Here is a 17,788-nt window from a genome sequence, read left to right as displayed (position 1 = left end):
TTGGTATGAATATGTAACATATACTGTTAAAAGATGGTACTCTTATAACCATAGGCCTGAAGTGCTGGGTGGTCTAGGATCATTTATTTCCAATCATGGCTTGTGAATAAAAATATTGTTTTGCTTATCTGAAACCGAAAGGTCAACTAAAACTAACTGTGACCAGATGTATTATTACACATTCATTTCTTTATTATTTATTATTTAATAACACATTATTTACAGGATGAGCAATGAGAGAGAGAAAGAGAGAGAGAGAGATGCATGCGTGTCGGACAGAAGTAGTGGGCCGCACAGTCCAGTGAAGGCTTCCAGTTGAGCATCCTGTTTGAGTTGTTGTTAGGCCCACCATTTAAGTGGAACAGCAGAGCAGTACACCAGAGGTACGAGATTTACCATAGATCACTGCCTTCCGAACTGAAAGAAAAAGACACAAAAAGTTAGTACCTCAAACTCATTAAACTCCAGTGATCAAACCTAGATATTGCTATTCATTATTGGCAATACTTCTTGGAATTTCAGAATGGACTGACACATTACCACTGCAGTGTGTGGATGGGTCATCATGGTTTGGGTTAATTCCACAAATTCAATTACCTCTCCCTGTACATTCAATTTAATTCAAATTCCAGGTCAGTCATTGAATTCAGAGATAATTCAATTCCTCTCAATTCCAATGTTAGATAGATTGCAATAAGTCAATTCCCAATTCAATATTATCCCCACCAATTCCACAAATTCAATTCCCGTAGGCTTTCAGGTTAGTCACTGTTCAGACAGTTATACTGGAAATTTAGAAATACAAGTTTAAATAATTTAAATGGTCGAATTACCGACTGGGGGAACCCCATTGATTGATTTTGTTAGTCACTCTCACTCAGATGTCATACATAAAAATTATCTCCACGCTATGGCAAGATGTGTAGAATTGCAGCAAATTAGCTGTAAAATTGCTCATTTTTCTCTCCTCCCAATGGCAAAATGTGTAGATTTGCACGAGTGGGGGGGGGGGGGGGGGGGGTTCCAACAAAATGGAGTTTAGGGGCCCTAAAAGGCTAGGGCCGGCTCTGACTGTATGTGTGGGTAAAGATGTGGGTATGCAGACCCTGTAAGGACCGACGCCGGAGATGAGAAGCAGGTACGGGGAGTCAACATTTAATAAGGAACAGACATGAAACAAGATAGGAACAGCATTAGCAAAACAACGACGTTCGACAATCAATGCTGAAGCGGGGAACAGAGCAGGGGAACAGACAGATATAGGGGAGGTAATGACAGAGGTGATTGAGTCCAGGTGAGTCCAATAATCGCTGATGCGCGTGACGGGGGAAGGCAGGTGTGCGTAATGATGACGTCAGGAGTGCGTAATGCTGCGGAGCCTGTTGCCCTGGAGCGCCAGGGGGGAAGAGCGGGAGCAGGCGTGACAGACCCATGAACCACTGCGTCTCCTTATGATGAGTTCAGATTTTTTGTGGCCCCCACCCCCATCAAAGTTGCCGATCCCTGATTTAAAACAAATCCTGCTGTCAATGTTTTATGCTAAGTGCATTAGCCAGGGGAATGTACAAATACTGATTTCCAATTAAATTCCAAAGATTAAATGTTTTTCCAATTCCAATTCAACTCCAATTCAAACAGTCCAAACAGTCTAATTCCACTTCGATTACAATTCCATAACTTGAAGATTGTTGAATTTCGAATTGAATTCAACGTAAATTCTCCACGTCATGAGTGAATTCAAGAACTGAATTGGAATTTCAAATTAAATTGGAATTGACCCCAACATGACCCTGTGAGTCATGTTGATATATTCAATGTATGAGTATATTGGAACACATAGGAGACGCAGTTATTTTGAATCACCACATCCCCCAATCTCTTCATCCTCTCACCGTGGTGTTAGGTCGCCTTCTGACTCGTCTCCAAACAGCAACCACGCCATAGCTGACTCAGGGGAAGACCTCTTCCCATACCTAGTGTACACAGAGAGGCCATCACTGTTACTGTATGTCACCAAGATATATACATTGCTTGCAGGAGTGTGCTGACAGGGGTCCTATGACCATATCATGCCCCCTTGTGGCCATGAGTAGCCTGCCCACCTCATAATCTACAGCCCCATGAATTCAAAGACACGAGTACCTCAATTCATCTTTCCGAGATCCCTTGTGTCCTATTTCCTCACCTTCTTCTCAACCGTATTGGAGGAGAAGATCCAAGGTCCTTCCCTTCGGACCTCCCTCTCACATGCGTTTTGAGAAGAAGGCGAGGAGAGAGGATGCTAGGAATCGAGGAAAGATTAATTGAGAAAGAGTAAAAGTGTCAAGAAATTAGACATTCTAAGTGCTTATACCCTACTCGGTGTACTCACTAATCACCAATGCCCTTTTTATTTCCAGAGACAAGATCACATATCTCTTATAGCTCCAAACAAGGAGAGATTTCCAATGCCCAATGCTCAGTAAGGCAAGCAACCCTCAGCTCCACAGACAGCACCAAGGCTTTTAAAATATCTTTGCTGAAGTCAATGCCTGGCAATTGTGGAGTGATTCTCCCTTTGTGTGAGAACAGAGGGGCTGAACTGCATGGCACACAGCCCTTGCAGTGCATTGACAGCTCCAGCCCTTTTAATGATAGACTCTGCAGTTTTTAGATGTTTAATAGGAGACTGGTTCAGGTTCCCTCAAACTCTACACGCCTACATGAAATCTCTCTCTGAGCAACAGACGTACCTGCACAGATACATACGCACAGATGCACAAGCAGGCAATCATATGCACACACAGATGCAGACTCACCATGCATGCATGGACACACACATTCACACACACACACACACACACACACACACACACACACACACACACACACACACACACACACACACACACACACACACACACACACACACACACACACACACACACACACACACACACACACACATACACATACACATACACACACACACACACACACACATACACACACACACACACACACACACACACACACACATATACCACTGCTGATATCGTTGTCCAAAGGGAGAAGACGCATGTTTCTGAGGACTTTTTATTGTCGACAGTGACAAAAATGTCAATGTTGTGTGTGCATAGAAATGTAAGTTGCAGGGGGGTTTTACTGGGGTTTTCACATGTTGTGTAATAATAGGTAATTGCCACTAATTACTTAATGTTACTTTGATAAGATTCAGCCATATGTTCTACTGTTAGTATTTTGTTAATGTTATTAGTATTCTTTAATGTTACAGTTGCCAATGCTGCTTTGTGTATTGTTTATCATATGCAGCGGTGACCTGTTTTGCATGTTATTTTGGCATTAATACGTGTCACATATCAGTTTGCAATGTAAATAAAAAATAAAAATCATTGAGTTAAGAAAGCCTCCATACAAACATGGTCTCTTTTTTGCTTTCTTGAGTAAGGCAGCTCCAAAATGCAGGTGTTTCAGCATAGCTCAGTGCTTTCTGTGGTGGTGGTGCAGCAAGCGGAAAATACAGAGCGTAGGGGTTGGTAATGTTCTCTAGTTGCGTCGTGATTGGCTCAGTGTTCTGTCACTCATGGGGACACCACGTCACTGCCAAATCTAACAGTAGAGCTGGAAAATTCAAGCCCCTTGGTTCCTGCCATAGAGTTACATTAGAAGTGCCCATCCAAGAAGGCTCAAGGTCAATGGTCACTGATAAAATTACGTCAAATCACGTTATATCTACAGTAACTTTGATTGGACTAATCATGTCAACATTATAATTTCAAAATCTTAGCTAGCAGTCATCTACATTAATCAAGTCAACAATTAAAATCATTTTTAATCCTTGTCATATGAAGAGAAATAATGATAAGAAATTATAGATAAAACGTATTGGTGCTCATCGGCCATTGGACATAAAGATTACACAACAAGTTGGAAATCGCAAATTCAACAATGAGTGGTTTGGAAGGAATCAGTGGCTTAATGCAAGCATAGCAAAGCCATCCTTAGCCTGCTATTCAGTGGAGTGGGTGTGTAGTCCCAATTCTTGGTTTAAGGTTCTCTTTCCCAAGCTTAAAATGATAAACATTCAACACTTGGCCTGCTGTCACTCCAGTATGATTTCTGCCACGCTCAAAACAACTGTTAACTCAGAACTGGGAAATCTGACTTCAGTGAGTTCAGGACAAATGGGAACTCAGGTAAAAACGAGCTCCGACTGGGAAAATAAGTTTTGAACGGTCATCCAACTCAGAATTGTACGTCTGGAACTTAGGCCTGTTTCTAGTGCTACGACCTGAAGATCAATGAAATCATCATGATTCGATCTTGTTTTTTTTAGAATTCCCAGTTGTCTTCAAGGCACCATAAATCCAGAGAATGCCAGACTTTGATGACAAAATTTGCCCACAAGAAGGACCGCTGCCCACAAGAAGGACCGCTTCAAGTGAGCACAGAACAACAAGTTGAGTCCAAAAATGTCATGTATGCTGCTGCATAAATTATGTAATATGCCAGGAAGATATGTATACTATAGCTAAGAAAAAAATACAAAGTGCATGTTGTGAAGTAAGCTGTTAGTAGCCCATGTGCCTCACCCTATGTCACGTCCTGACCAGTAATAGGGGTTATTTGTATTGTAGTTTGGTCAGGACGTGGCAGGGGGTATTTGTTTTATGTGGTTCGGGGTGGTGGTTTGTTTAGAAGGGTGTTTGATTTATTATTTCCGGGTTTTGGGTTATGTTCTATGTTTTTGTATTTCTATGTTCTTTCTAGTTTAGTATTTCTATGTTTAGGTATTGGGTGTTGGACTCTCAATTGGAGGCAGGTGTTTCCTAGTTGCCTCTGATTGAGAGTCCTATAATTAGGTATGTGTTTGTGTTTGGAGTTTGTGGGAGATTGTGCTAGGTATAGCCTTAATGCCTTACCAGACTGTTATTCGTCATTGTGTTTTGTGTACGTGTTTATTTTGGATTTTCTTTCTTTGCCAAGTCAATAAAAGAAGATGAGTGCACATAACCCTGCTGCGTTTTGGTCCGACAATGATTTCTCTTTATTGTCTGACGAAGAAGATTGTGACACCCTAATAATTTGGTTTATTTTCCCCTCTTAATTTTTCCTACTGTTCTGACTTGGTGGTGCACATGTAGCAAATAGTCTGTTTTAGAGAAATGTAATCATCGAATATTGTAAAAGCTTTCATTGTCTGCTCATATGCCCCCTTTATTTATCCTACGGTTCTGACTTGGTGTACAAAGAGAACACTGTAAGAACAGCCCATGTTCTGAATTCTGTTGCTGTACATTTCAAAAGTGCTGAACAAATAGTTATATTGACTATGTCCATCCTAGCTCGTTTATTAATGTCTTAATTGAAATTCCGGATGGCCTCTTATCCGCTTGTCGTCCCCTTATGCTACAGTTCCTACATCTCAATTGACATTAGAAACCACATTTGTTTAAGCAAGTCAGCTATATCAGCTTTGTTTTTTAAAAAGGCAGTAAATGAGGCTGAATGAACAGTTTCGCTGCCAGACAAGGCTCTGCTGATAGCCAGGTGTAGCAGTGGCAAGGTGTTGGTACAGCTTTATGTAGGCCCTAATAGTTTGAGGGCACCGTTTGTCACCGTTATAGTGCAATTAATGTATTGTTTAGTGTTGTGTTGTGTAGTAGCTTTGCTGGCATGCATCCCCCCCAAAAATGTTTTTGGTTTGCCCCACCAAGATTTACATGCTAAAATCGCCACTGATTGTATGCAGTATTATTCCGACATGCCATAAGTGTTATTGCATTGGTTGCAAAAGTACTTTTGCAGAAGTGGTTTATTTGTTGTATTGTTAAACATAGTCTTTTGAAAGCACACGCTACCACAGCGTTTTCCATAGTGACCTTTATTAAGGTGTTTTATTGCCATTGGCGAGCTTCTAGAGACATCCCAGACAGTTCTTGGAGCTTGCTCATGCGCAGAGTAAATTACAACCCTGTGGTACCAGGGCAGCTCTGATAAGGTCTCAGCCTGGCAGATTCACACACAAGGCTGGAGAGAGAGGCTGCCATAAATCTTGACCCTTTGTCAATCCAAGTAATTGGTTTCTCTCTCTCCAAGAGGTGAATGTTTATGTTTATATTGATGCTGATAGTTATAACTCTTAACTAATTCTGTTTAGTATGTGTTCATATCTATGTCTTATAGAACCACAACAATAAGATTCTAAGTCATTCGGATTACTAAAATCATATAAATATCCTCAAATGTAAACAGCTGTTTTTGTGTGTGTGTGGTGGTGACTATCAAGAGTACAGCACTATACTGGGGAAAACCAAACCAATCAGTTATAAGTATATAGCGGGTGAGGGCATTCACATTGACCACTCAGACGGGTGAGGGCATACCAGCCAATCGTTTTTACGTGGTACTTCTAGACGGATTAATTAACTAACAGTTTTTACAAGGTCTGTAATTTCTCCGGATTTAGTGACCAATAGTTTTTACAGCTGTACTGAGAGACAGGGACAATTCCTGTTGAGCTTTCCTCTTGGCCCAAGACACAGAGACAGGACATGCACTTAAGTTAATGCCTACTTTTTTTCCTATCCAACACACCAGTCATTGGAGATCACACATGCACTGTACAGCAGCGCATCATTGCCTACAGCAGTCCTGCCCTTAGGTTGAGGGAATAATGATAGCAACTCATTATAGATCAGTATAATGAAGCCAGACCAGACCAGACAGGTAAGGTATATTTGCCGGTAATAGCACATCTCCATTACACAGACCAAGGTCTCAGTGGAGCCATTATAGGTCTCTATCGCTGAACTCTATCCCTCTACGCAAGGTAGCTCAGTGATGGAGCAAAACCAGGCTCCTTTCCTTTCCATACCATCATTAGTTTTAATAACTACACTCTGTGATCTCCAAATACTAATCTCTCTGCTGCATATGTGGCTTTCCAAAACTGGAATTAAGTTATGTTATCACAGTGTTCAGAACAACAGGCTGGTCGGAGAGCCAAGAGAACATCATTATCCTCAGGCTTAGTTCAAATATCCTCTATAGAAAATGTTGTTGTCATATGCACATCTTTAAAGACTTAGGTGCTGGGCTAATAAAGAATATTTGTAAAGAATCATCATGAATCACAGAGGTACATATGGTCATAAAAGATTATAATCGGAAGAGTAAAACCCACAAATTCAGATAAACAAAAAGTTCCATATCAGATTTTGCATATAGTTTATGAGTTGGCATCACATATTTATGAACAGCTGTGCCTGGTGTCCTTTGTGGTGTGCTATCTCATGAACTGACATGATGTATTCAGGTGAGAGGACACCTGGGGCAGTTGATTCGTGACTTGCCCTTCGTGCCCGCTCCCATACCTTATAATTTTGTATTTCTTTGTGACTCATTTGTATACAGGTAGAGCAGACAAGCCACATCCCTGATTGGCAGATGACTGGCAACCCTGATTAGAAGCACCTACTGCTCATCGGTTGTTCTCTACAAATGCTGTTTTGAATTAAAATAAAATTGTACCTACACACTGAAGAAGGCTGTAATGCTGAAACGTCTGTGTAAACTATCCCTGATGCAATTAAAATAATTTAAGTAAGCTTTATGCAACATCTTTTTGAGTGCGAACCCACTTTCTGTTCAAAAAGGATTATAAAGTGCCTTCGGAAAGTATTCAGACCCCTTAACTTCTTCCACATTTTGTTAGATTACAAAAATAAAATAAAATAAATATTATATTTACATAAGTGCAGTACTTTGTTGAAGCACCTTTGGCAGCAATTACAGCCTTGCGTCTTCTTGGGTACGACACTACAAGCTTGGCACACATGTAATTGGGGAGTTTCTCCCATTCTTCTCTGCAGATCCTCTCAAGCTCTGTCAAGTTGGATGGAGAGCGTTGCTGCACAGCTATTTTCAGGTTTCTCCAGAGATGTTCGATCAGGTTTAAGTCTGGGCTCTGGCTGGGCCACTCAAGGACATTCAGAGACTTCAGAGACATTCAAGACAACTCCTGTGTTGTTTTGGCTGTGTGCTTAGGGTCGTTGTCCTGTTGGAAGGTGAACCTTCGCCCCAGTCTGAGCTGGATGGAGTGTGGCTGGAGTGTTTACGGACATATTCAATCTCTCCCTATCCCAGTCTGCTGTCCCCACATGCTTCAAGATGTCCACCATTGTTCCTGTACCCAAAAAAGCAAAGGGGACTGAACTAAATGACTATCGCCCCGTAGCACTCACTTCTGACCTCATGAAGTGCTTTGAGAGACTAGTTAAGGATCATATCAACTCTACCCTACCTGACACCCTAGACCCACTTCAATTTTCTTACTGCCCCAATAGATCCACAGATGATGCAATCACCATCGCACTGCACACTGCCCTATCCCATCTGGACAAGAGGAATACCTATGTAAGAATGCTGTTCATTGACTATAGCTCAGCATTCAACACATAGTACCCTCCAAGCGCATCATTAAGCTTGAGGCCCTGGGTCTGAACCCCGCCCTGTGCAACTGGGTCCTGGACTTCCTGACGGGCCGCATCCCTGGTGGTGAAGGTAGGAAAAAACATCACTTCGTTGATCCTCAACACTGGGGCCCCACAAGGATGCGTGCTCAGCCCCCTCCTGTACTCCCTGTTCACCCATGACTGCGTGGCCATGCACGCCTCAAACTCAATCATCAAGTTTGCAGACAACACAACAGTAGTAGGCCTGATTACCGACGAGACAGCCTACAGGGAGGAGGTGAGGGCCCTGGGAGTGTGGTGTCAGGAAAATAACCTCTCACCCAGCGTCAACAAAACAAAGGAGCTGATCGTGGACTTCAGGAAACAGCAGAGGGAGCACCCCCCTATCCACAATGACGGGACCACAGTGGAGAAGGTGGAAAGCTTCAAGTTCCTTGGCGTACACATCACTGACAAACTGAAATGGTCCACCCACAGAGAGAGTGTGGTGAAGAAGGCGCAACAGCGCCTCTTCAACCTCAGGTGGCCGAAGACATTTGGCTTGGCACCTAAAACCCTCACAAACTTTTACAGATGCCCAATTGAGTTCATCCTGTCGGGCTGCATCGCCACCTGGTACGGCAACTGCACCACCCACAACCGCAGGGCTCTCCAGAGCCCCACGCATCACCGGGTGCAAACTACCTGTCCTCCAGGACACCTACAGCACACGATGTCACAGGAAGGCCAAACATATCATCAAGGGCAACAACCACCAGAGCCACTGCCTGTTCACCCCGTTATCATCCAGAAGGCAAGGTCAGTACAAGTGCATCAAAGCTGAGACCGAGAGACTGAAAAACAGCTTGTATCTAAAAGCCATCAGACTGTTAAATAGCCATCACAAGCACTTTAGAGACTTGAAATCACTGGCCACTTTAATAATGGAACACTATTCACTTTAATAATGTTTATATATTTTGCATCTCATATGTATGTACTGTATTCTATCCTATTCTACTGTATCTTAGTCTATGCCACTCTGACATTGCTCTCTCAAATATTGATATATTCTTAAATCAATTCCTTTACTTTAGATTTGTGTGTTTTGTTGTGAAATTGTTAGATGTTACTTGTTAGATATTACTGCACTGTTAAAGCTAGAAACACAAGCATTTTGCTACACCCGCAATAACATCTGCTAAACATGTGTATGTGACAAATACAATTTGATTTGATTTGAGCACTTTGGAGCAGGTTTTCATCAAGGATCTCTCTGAACTTCGCTTTGTTCATCTTTGTCTCGATCCTGACTAGTCTCCCAGTCCCTGCTGCTGAAAAACATCCCCACAGCATGATGCTGCTACCACCACGCTTCACCATAGGGATGGTGCCAGGTTTCCTCCAGATGTGACGCTTGGCATTCAGGCCAAAGAGTTCAATCTTGGTTTCATCAGACCACAAAATCTTATCTCTCATGGTCTGAGACTCTTTAGGTGACTTTTGGCAAACTCCAAGCGGTCTGTCATGTGCCTTTTACTGAGGAGTGGCTTCCGTCTGGCCACTCTACCTTAAAGGCCTGATTAGTGGAGTGCTAATCAGGCCTTTGTCCTTCTGGAAGGTTCTCCCATCTCCACAGAGGAACTCTAGAGCTCTGTCAGAGTGACCATCGGGTTCTTGGTCACCACCCTGACCAAGGCCCTTCTCCCCTGATTGCTCAGTTTGGCCTGGCGGCCAGCTCTAGGAAGAGTCTTGGTGGTTCCAAACATCTTTCATTTAAGAATGATGTGTTCTTAGGGACTTCGGGACCTTCAATACTGCAGAATTGTTTTGGTACCTCACCCCAGATCTGTGCCTCGACACAATCATGTCTACGAATGATCATATGGCCGTGTATTCCATCAGTTTCCAATGTCATCATTTTTTTTACTGTTGCCTAGGTTTTAAATTGGATGAATTTGTATATAATCCTTTGACCATATGTACCTCTGTGGTTAATTATGATTGACTATGCACAAAAGTGAATTATATATTTTGGGATGTGAGCACTCAGACTGTTTGACCTGAGGAAGATCTGTTTCAATCGAAACGTCAATAAAGTGGCGAATTGGGAGCATAAACAGTGTGTGGGCCTTCCTGTTCATTATTAGTTAACATATCCCCCATAACTTCTCCTGTGACCTTTGCTATAGTGGTCATTTGACCTCTTAAGATTATCAGCAAAATCTGATTGGAATTTAGGGAGGGGCATTTTTTATAATTTTTGTATTCAAATTGAATGAAGGGACATGTAATGAATCTATTGGTTGTTAGTAGGAGCTTATGCTTCCTTAAAACCCAATAGGCTGAAATGTTTGCTTTGTTAGAGTGCTGACTCACTCACCTCTGTCTAGTGATGAGGTTTATGTAGTGTCGCAGCGCCGTGTTGTATCTGGCCCATTCCTCCGGAGGCGCGTTGTTGTCGGGGCTCACAGGCTTGGGAGGGTAGGCATCTGCGAATGTGCCCAGACTAACCAGCACGCACACGAGGAGGGCTACGAGGATCAACCAGGGTCTCAGTATGTTGGCCATCTGTAAATAAAGAATGTAGTCAAACATTTCCCTGGAAACTGCTGGACATAGTTTTGCTTTAGGTAAAGCTTTTTGATGAGTAAGATGAGTAAGATTTTATATTTTTGAATGGAGGATTCATTAGAGACGCGTTAGCAGGTGCTCTGTCTATGGTGCCGAAATGTGTGCCAAAGTTGTTTACGAAATAAATAAATTGGTCTTCAACCTATTGATTTTACAGTGCTAGGGAACATTCTGGAAGTGTTAAGTAATGATAATGAAGAATCGCCTTTTACTCTAACATTCGGACTTGCTACGCCAATTGGTCGTTCTTGAATTGCGGTGGCAGTTGAGTCCCTTGCCTTTGCAACAATGAAAAACACTTTCAAATGACAAACAGTTACACATGCATGTTTTTGTTTATATTGAAGTGTTTATCAATGATAAAAAAATGCCACAAAACGTTATGTTTATACATTGTTTAAAGTACTGTGGGCAAGCAAATTGGCTTGTCCCAATAGAGACCCAGTTTAATTTTAGTTACATGTTTTGGGGATTTAAAGATATCTATCTATTATTTTAAATGCTAGAATGTAAATACAAGTATTTAATATATTGCATGAATCAATAAAAAAGGCTATTATTTTATATATATATATATATATATATATATATAAATATATATATATATACATATATTATATATATATATATATATATATATATATATATATATATAAGTGGGACACCACAAAAATTTGATCCCCTGCTGATTTTGTGCGTTTGCCCACTGATGAAGAAAGGATCAATCCATAATTTTAATGGTAGGTTTATTTGAACAGTGAGAGACAGAATAACAACAAAAATATCCTGAAAAACGCATGTCAAAAATGTTATAAATTGATTAGCATTTTAATGAGGGAAATAAGTATTTGACCCCCTCTCAATCAGAAAGATTTCTGGCTCCCAGGTGTCTTTTATACAGGTAACGAGCTGAGATTAGGAGCACACTCTTAAAGGGAGTGCTCCTAACCGCAGCTTGTTACCTGTAAAAAAGACACCTGTCCACAGAAGCAATCAATCAATCAGATTCCAAACTCTCCTCCATGGCCAAGACCAAAGAGCTCTCCAAGGATGTCAGGGACAAGATTGTAGACCTACACAAGGCTGGAATGGGCTACAAGACCATCCCCAAGCAGCTTGGTGAGAAGGTGACAACATTTGGTGCAATTATTCGCAAATGGAAGAAACACAAAAGAACTGTCAATATCCCTCGGCCTGGGGCTCCATGCAAGATCTCACCTCGTGGGGTTGCAATGATCATGAGAACGGTGAGGAATCAGCCCAGACCTACACGGGAGGATCTAGTCACCAAGAATACAATTGGTAACACACTACGCCGTGAAGGACTGAAATCCTGCTGCGCCCGCAGGGTCCCCCTGCTCAAGAATACATATACATGCCCGTCTGAAGTTTGCCAATGAACATCTGAATGATTCAGAGGACAACTGGTGAAAGTGTTGTGGTCAGATGAGACCAAAATGGAGCTCTTTGGCATCAACTCAACTCGCCGAGTTTGGAGGAGGAGGAATGCTGCCTATGACCCCAAGAACACCATCTCCACCGTCAAACATGGAGGTGGAAACATTATGCTTTGGGGGTGTTTTTCTGCTAAGGGGACAGGACAACTTCACCGCATCATTTGACGGGGCCATGTACTGTCAAATCTTGGGTGAGAACCTCCTTCCCTCAGCCAGAGCATTGAAAATGGGTCGTGGATGGGTATTCCAGCATGACAATGACCCAAAACACACTGCCAACACAACAAAGGAGTGGCTTAAGAAGAAGCACAATAAGGTCCTGGAGTGGCCTAGCCAGTCTCCAGACCTTAATCCCATAGAAAATCTGTGGAGGGAGCTGAAGGTTCGAGTTGCCAAACGTCAGCCTCGAAACCTTAATGACTTGGAGAAGATCTGAAAAGAGGAGTGGGACAAAATCCCTCCTGAGATGTGTGCAAACCTGGTGGCCAACTACAAGAAACATCTGACCTCTGTGATTGTCAACAAGGGTTTTGCCACCAAGTACTAAGTCATGTTTTGCAGAGGGCTCAAATACTTATTTCCCTCATTAAAATGCAAATCATTTTATAACATTTTTGACATGCATTTTTCTGGATCTTTTTGTTGTTATTCTGTCTCTCACTGTTCAAATAAACCTACCATTAAAATTATAGACTGATAATTTCTTTGTAAGTGGGCAAATGTACAAAATCAGCAGGGGATCAAATACTCCCCCCCCCCCCCACTGTGTGTGTATATATATATATATATATATATATATATATATATATATATATATATAAAATGTGTCCCTAAGTGTTATGTAATTGGTGTTAACACTTTGAAAATCACTCATTACAAAGGATATACAAGGACCTTGAGCATTCCCTCCTGTGGCAAACAGTTTTTGAGGGGGGGTCTTTATTAATGAAAATGATTAACTATTCACACCCTTTTAGTATGTCATAAATTGTAGGATTCCATTGATCATGTGGTGTGCCTAAATGTTACTCAATGTAAATGATGGAAAATTACATTGTGAGCAAAATTATTAATCATATAACTTTAGTAAATTAAGGGTTAAAGGGTTAATTAATTACCTTAGATTTGGGCATTTGTTGCCTCCATTTAAGAAAATCCTCAATTATCAAAAATGCGTCATAGGTGTTATCATCATTGGTGTTACTACTCCTAGGGTGAAGTCAGCATAAGTGGGACACTTTTTGGTGAATCACTATGTATAAAATCAAAATCAGCCTACCTTACTCAACTAATGTTCATTTCAATTAATGAAGGTTGTATATGCATGTTTGTGATGAAACAAGTTGATAGTTTATTATTTGGTGGATGCTACCATCCCTAAAACAACATCAGACCCCTACTTTTGCTAAAGTCGGTCTTTCAGTTGTAGTGGGAGACTTTTGTAGATTTTTTATTTAACTAGGCAAGTGAGTTAAGAACAAATTCTTATTTACAATGACAGCCTAGGAACAATTGGTTAACTGTGTTCAGGGGCATAATGACAGATTTTTACCTTGTCAGCGCAGGGATTCAATCAAGCAACCTTTCAGGTTACTGGCCCAACGCTCTAAGCACTAGGCTACCTGCGGCCCCACTTTAGTAGATGAAGTGGGAAACTATTTCTCATTAGACACATTAATGTCCCACTTTACCTGGCACTTATTATAAAATGATCAATAACACTTTGCAGGGGCTTATAGATAACACACTCTCCATGCCCTTACAAAATTGATTTGGGGACATTCCAAGCTCTTCATGAAAATCTAACTAAAGGACTCTGGAGTCCGCACAGCTTTTACTTGAAACAGCTCTATTATTCCCCAAATGTTGTCCCCTTTCATAAATGTAACCTCTTTTCAATCCTTACTTTCTTACATGCCATTGTCCTTTGTTTCCTTTCTTCCCTACCCTTGTTATTTTCTCGCATTCCTTCCAATGTTATATTATTGTTATAATATGCTGTTTATGTGCTATATAGTGTCTAGAATACATTTTGAGATATTAAAAATGACTAAAACAACATATTTTAAAGGCCTAGTGCAGTCAAAAAACGTATTTTTCTGTGTTTTATGTACAGTGAGTGTACAAAACATTAAGAACACCTGCTCTTTCCATGACATAGACTGACCAGGTGAATCCAGGTGAAAGCTATGATGACTTATTGATGTCACTTGTTCAATCAACTTGAATCAGTGTAAATAAAGGGGAGGAGACAGGTTAAAGAATTATTTTTAAGTCTTGAGACAATTGAGATTGTGTATGTGTGCCATTCAGAGGGTGAATGGGCAAGACAAAAGATGTGCCTTTGAACGTGGTATGGTAGTAAGTGCCAGGCGCACTGGTTTGTGTCAAGATATGCAACGCTGCTGGGTTTTTCACGCTCAACAATTTCCCGTGTGTATCAAGAATGGTCCACCACCCAATGGACATCCAGACAACTTGACACAACTGTGGAAAGCATTGGAGTCAACATGGGCCACATCCATGTGGAATGCTTTCGACAGCTTGTAGAGTCCATGCCCCGATGAATTGAGGTTGTTCTGAGGGCAAAAGGGGGAGGTGCAACTCTATATTAGGAAGATGTTCCTAATGGTTGGTCTACTCAGTGTATATCTCCACGCTATGAGGTTGGAATAATGTTGTGAAAATTAAGACGATGCCCTTTTAGTGTAAGAGCTGTATGAAAAGGCCCCCTGAAATTTCTGCCTGTTTTAGTGGGATGGAGTTTTAGACTTCCGTGGTGACATCACAATGCAATAAATGAGTTAATAGACTAATAGGTCGTTAACAATAAAACGTCACAATAAGGTGCAGAGCGTTCGATTTGACTGCAGGGGGGCAAGGAGACTCGCAGCTCGGGTAAAACCATTGACAACTGCGTGCCGTTATCAAGGGATTTTTAAGTGTTAACTATTTGGTTGTAATATCATCACCTCTTGAAGAGCATAGTCAAAACTAAAATGTGCAGATTATTCCATGCAAAACAATTGTACACATTTAGATCTATCATCAGAGTTATAAGCCCACAGCAAGATACTGCATGCTTTTCATGATCAGTAAACATCATGTAATCATGATCATGTAATTTCAGATATGTGAGGGTAACCTCACCATATCTGTCAATATTGGCCGCTATTAATTGCATATTTGAGTGATATAAAACTGAACTATACCTGACCAGTATGAGTGGTTTAGGTTCATTTCCCATCCTTTGTGGGGTCTGCCTGTCAAGCAGCAGTAGGGCGCATTTGCCAATGTAACCGTACTGTTTCAATGCCTTCAGAAAGTATTCATACCCCTTAACTTACTCCAAATGTTATTTGTTTAATTATCTATAGTGATGATGACAGTAGTTCGACTGACACCTTTACCAGGACGATGTCAAGCACTTTCCAAAAGCCTTATCTCTGATGAAGCAAGCTAAGAGACACATTGTTTGCTTTAGCTAGCTATCTAGCTACATGCCAACTGGATCTGGCTAGCCTGACTTAACTGAAAATACATGATCAAATGATGTTGGCTGATTGCTGTAAAACTCTGATGACAGAGCTAAATGTGGAATAATCGGAAATGCGTAGTTCTGACTATGCTCTTCAAGAGGTGATGATATTAAAACCAAGTAGTTATAATGTTTATTTAGAAATCCCTTGAAAACGGCATGGATTTGTCAATAGTTTTAGCGGAGCTGGGGTCTCCTTGCCCCTCAGCAGCCGAATTAAACGGTACTTGTGACGTTTTATTGATAGCAAAACATAAGAGAGTTCCAAACCTCTCTGCCAATAACAGCTCATTTTCAGTTGTCCCCTCCCCACTTAGACCACTCCCACACAGTCTTAGCAATATTCTTGCTTGAGAAATTGCCCTTTGCTAAGCTATTTTAAGTTTATTTTTGACAATTTTAATTGAAAACAATCACAGTAAGGTACTTCGTTGTTAGAAAATATATGATATTGAGACAAAAACGGCTGCATTGGACATTTAATGTATTTTTGAATATCTAAAGGAAATTGCATTTATATTGATTAACAGATGTTTTGTGCACAGTACACATTTAGCAGAAACCCAATAGCATGTGTTGTGATTGGGTTGCAAAATGACCATAGTGCAGGACATTCAAACAGAATGCCCCACTACACCTGTGGGATATACTACAAAGCAGGGTCAAAGAGTTAGCCAGATAACTTTAAAAAATGTGAAGATAAGCTAGAAATGGGCATGCTCTAACTGACTCAAAAACCCAAAACTCTAAGTTTAGCTTTCTTAATGAACCTGAAAATCAAGTTATTTCTGGTTGTTAATCAAAATTAGCTGGCAAATTCATTGATCCTGCTTTGTAGTATACTACTCTGTCTCACTAATTCTGACTTCACTTTACTGGTGGCACAATGTTATCATAATGGTAAAATATCATCAAGCTGCCATATTAATTTATTTAGAATGGGAGGATACTCACATAGCCTACATTTGAATAAATAAAATAATATATAAGATTTATTTCCTTCTAAAATGCTTTGCCCAAATTCTACCGCAATTCAAGAACGACCCAATTGCTAAAACTACCACAACAGTCAAAACCTCCCAAACTCAGCCTTACATTGATAGTCTCAGAAAGCAAAAACTCACTTTTACTCACTTCGCGGCAGGCTTGCTTCACCGGTTTTCACTTGGTTCTTGTTATGCGTCTTGTTTTGATTCCTAAATCCCGAAGGTTTATATAGGCAAGGCTATGTGATGCGCGCGCCATGAGATACAGTAGGAGCATCCAATGAAAACCACACCCCTATTCTTTTTAACAGTAGTCATTGGCCAGCTGGTGATCACAGTGTTGTGTAACAAATGTTTATGACAAATTGACTGTATCAATAACGCGCAATAAGGTTAAATACATGCATATAATAACCAATAAAGAAGTAATACATTCGTACATAAAGGCCTACTTCGGTCCAAGTGCATGACACATCGTGTGTGCTGGGTTTCATCATTTAGAGGAAAGTTGGAAAAGTATGTTCTGCTTGGACCACAACTGCAAATGTGCGACAAACTATTGGGTGACCACTACTCATGCTAACCATTTAAGGCCAAGTTGGTCTCTTGAGAGGAGCACACACATCGTATTCATTCTCATTGTGTACTGAATACTAGTGTGTTTTCCATACATTTGTGAATCATTGTGTTTGAGATAATATTTAATCTTTCACAAAA

The 17,788-nt window shown here is 40.9% G+C and overlaps 1 protein-coding gene across 2 annotated transcripts; it reads right to left on the bottom strand.

The window, feature by feature from the left end:
* Positions 1–229: 229 nt before the first annotated feature.
* Positions 230–17,288, bottom strand: LOC115200826 (peptide Y-like). Of its 2 annotated transcripts, none has more exons than XM_029763953.1 (4): positions 17,220–17,288; positions 10,840–11,027; positions 1,893–1,973; positions 230–417 (listed from the first exon to the last, which is right to left on the bottom strand). In XM_029763953.1, the coding sequence occupies exons 2-4, from the start codon at positions 11,025–11,027 to the stop codon at positions 393–395; spliced, it is 294 nt and encodes a 97-aa protein (XP_029619813.1). In that variant the 5' UTR covers positions 17,220–17,288; the 3' UTR covers positions 230–392. The 2 variants fall into 2 exon arrangements, with proteins under 2 accessions (XP_029619813.1, XP_029619812.1); XM_029763952.1 differs by having other exon boundaries at positions 17,210–17,260.
* Positions 17,289–17,788: the final 500 nt, after the last annotated feature.

The sequence above is a fragment of the Salmo trutta genome, chromosome 10 (assembly GCF_901001165.1).
Source record: "Salmo trutta chromosome 10, fSalTru1.1, whole genome shotgun sequence".
Classification (NCBI taxonomy): Eukaryota; Metazoa; Chordata; class Actinopteri; order Salmoniformes; family Salmonidae; genus Salmo; species Salmo trutta.
The sequence above is the reverse complement of the archived record's forward strand: the minus strand, read 5'-3'. Positions and strand labels throughout refer to the sequence as shown.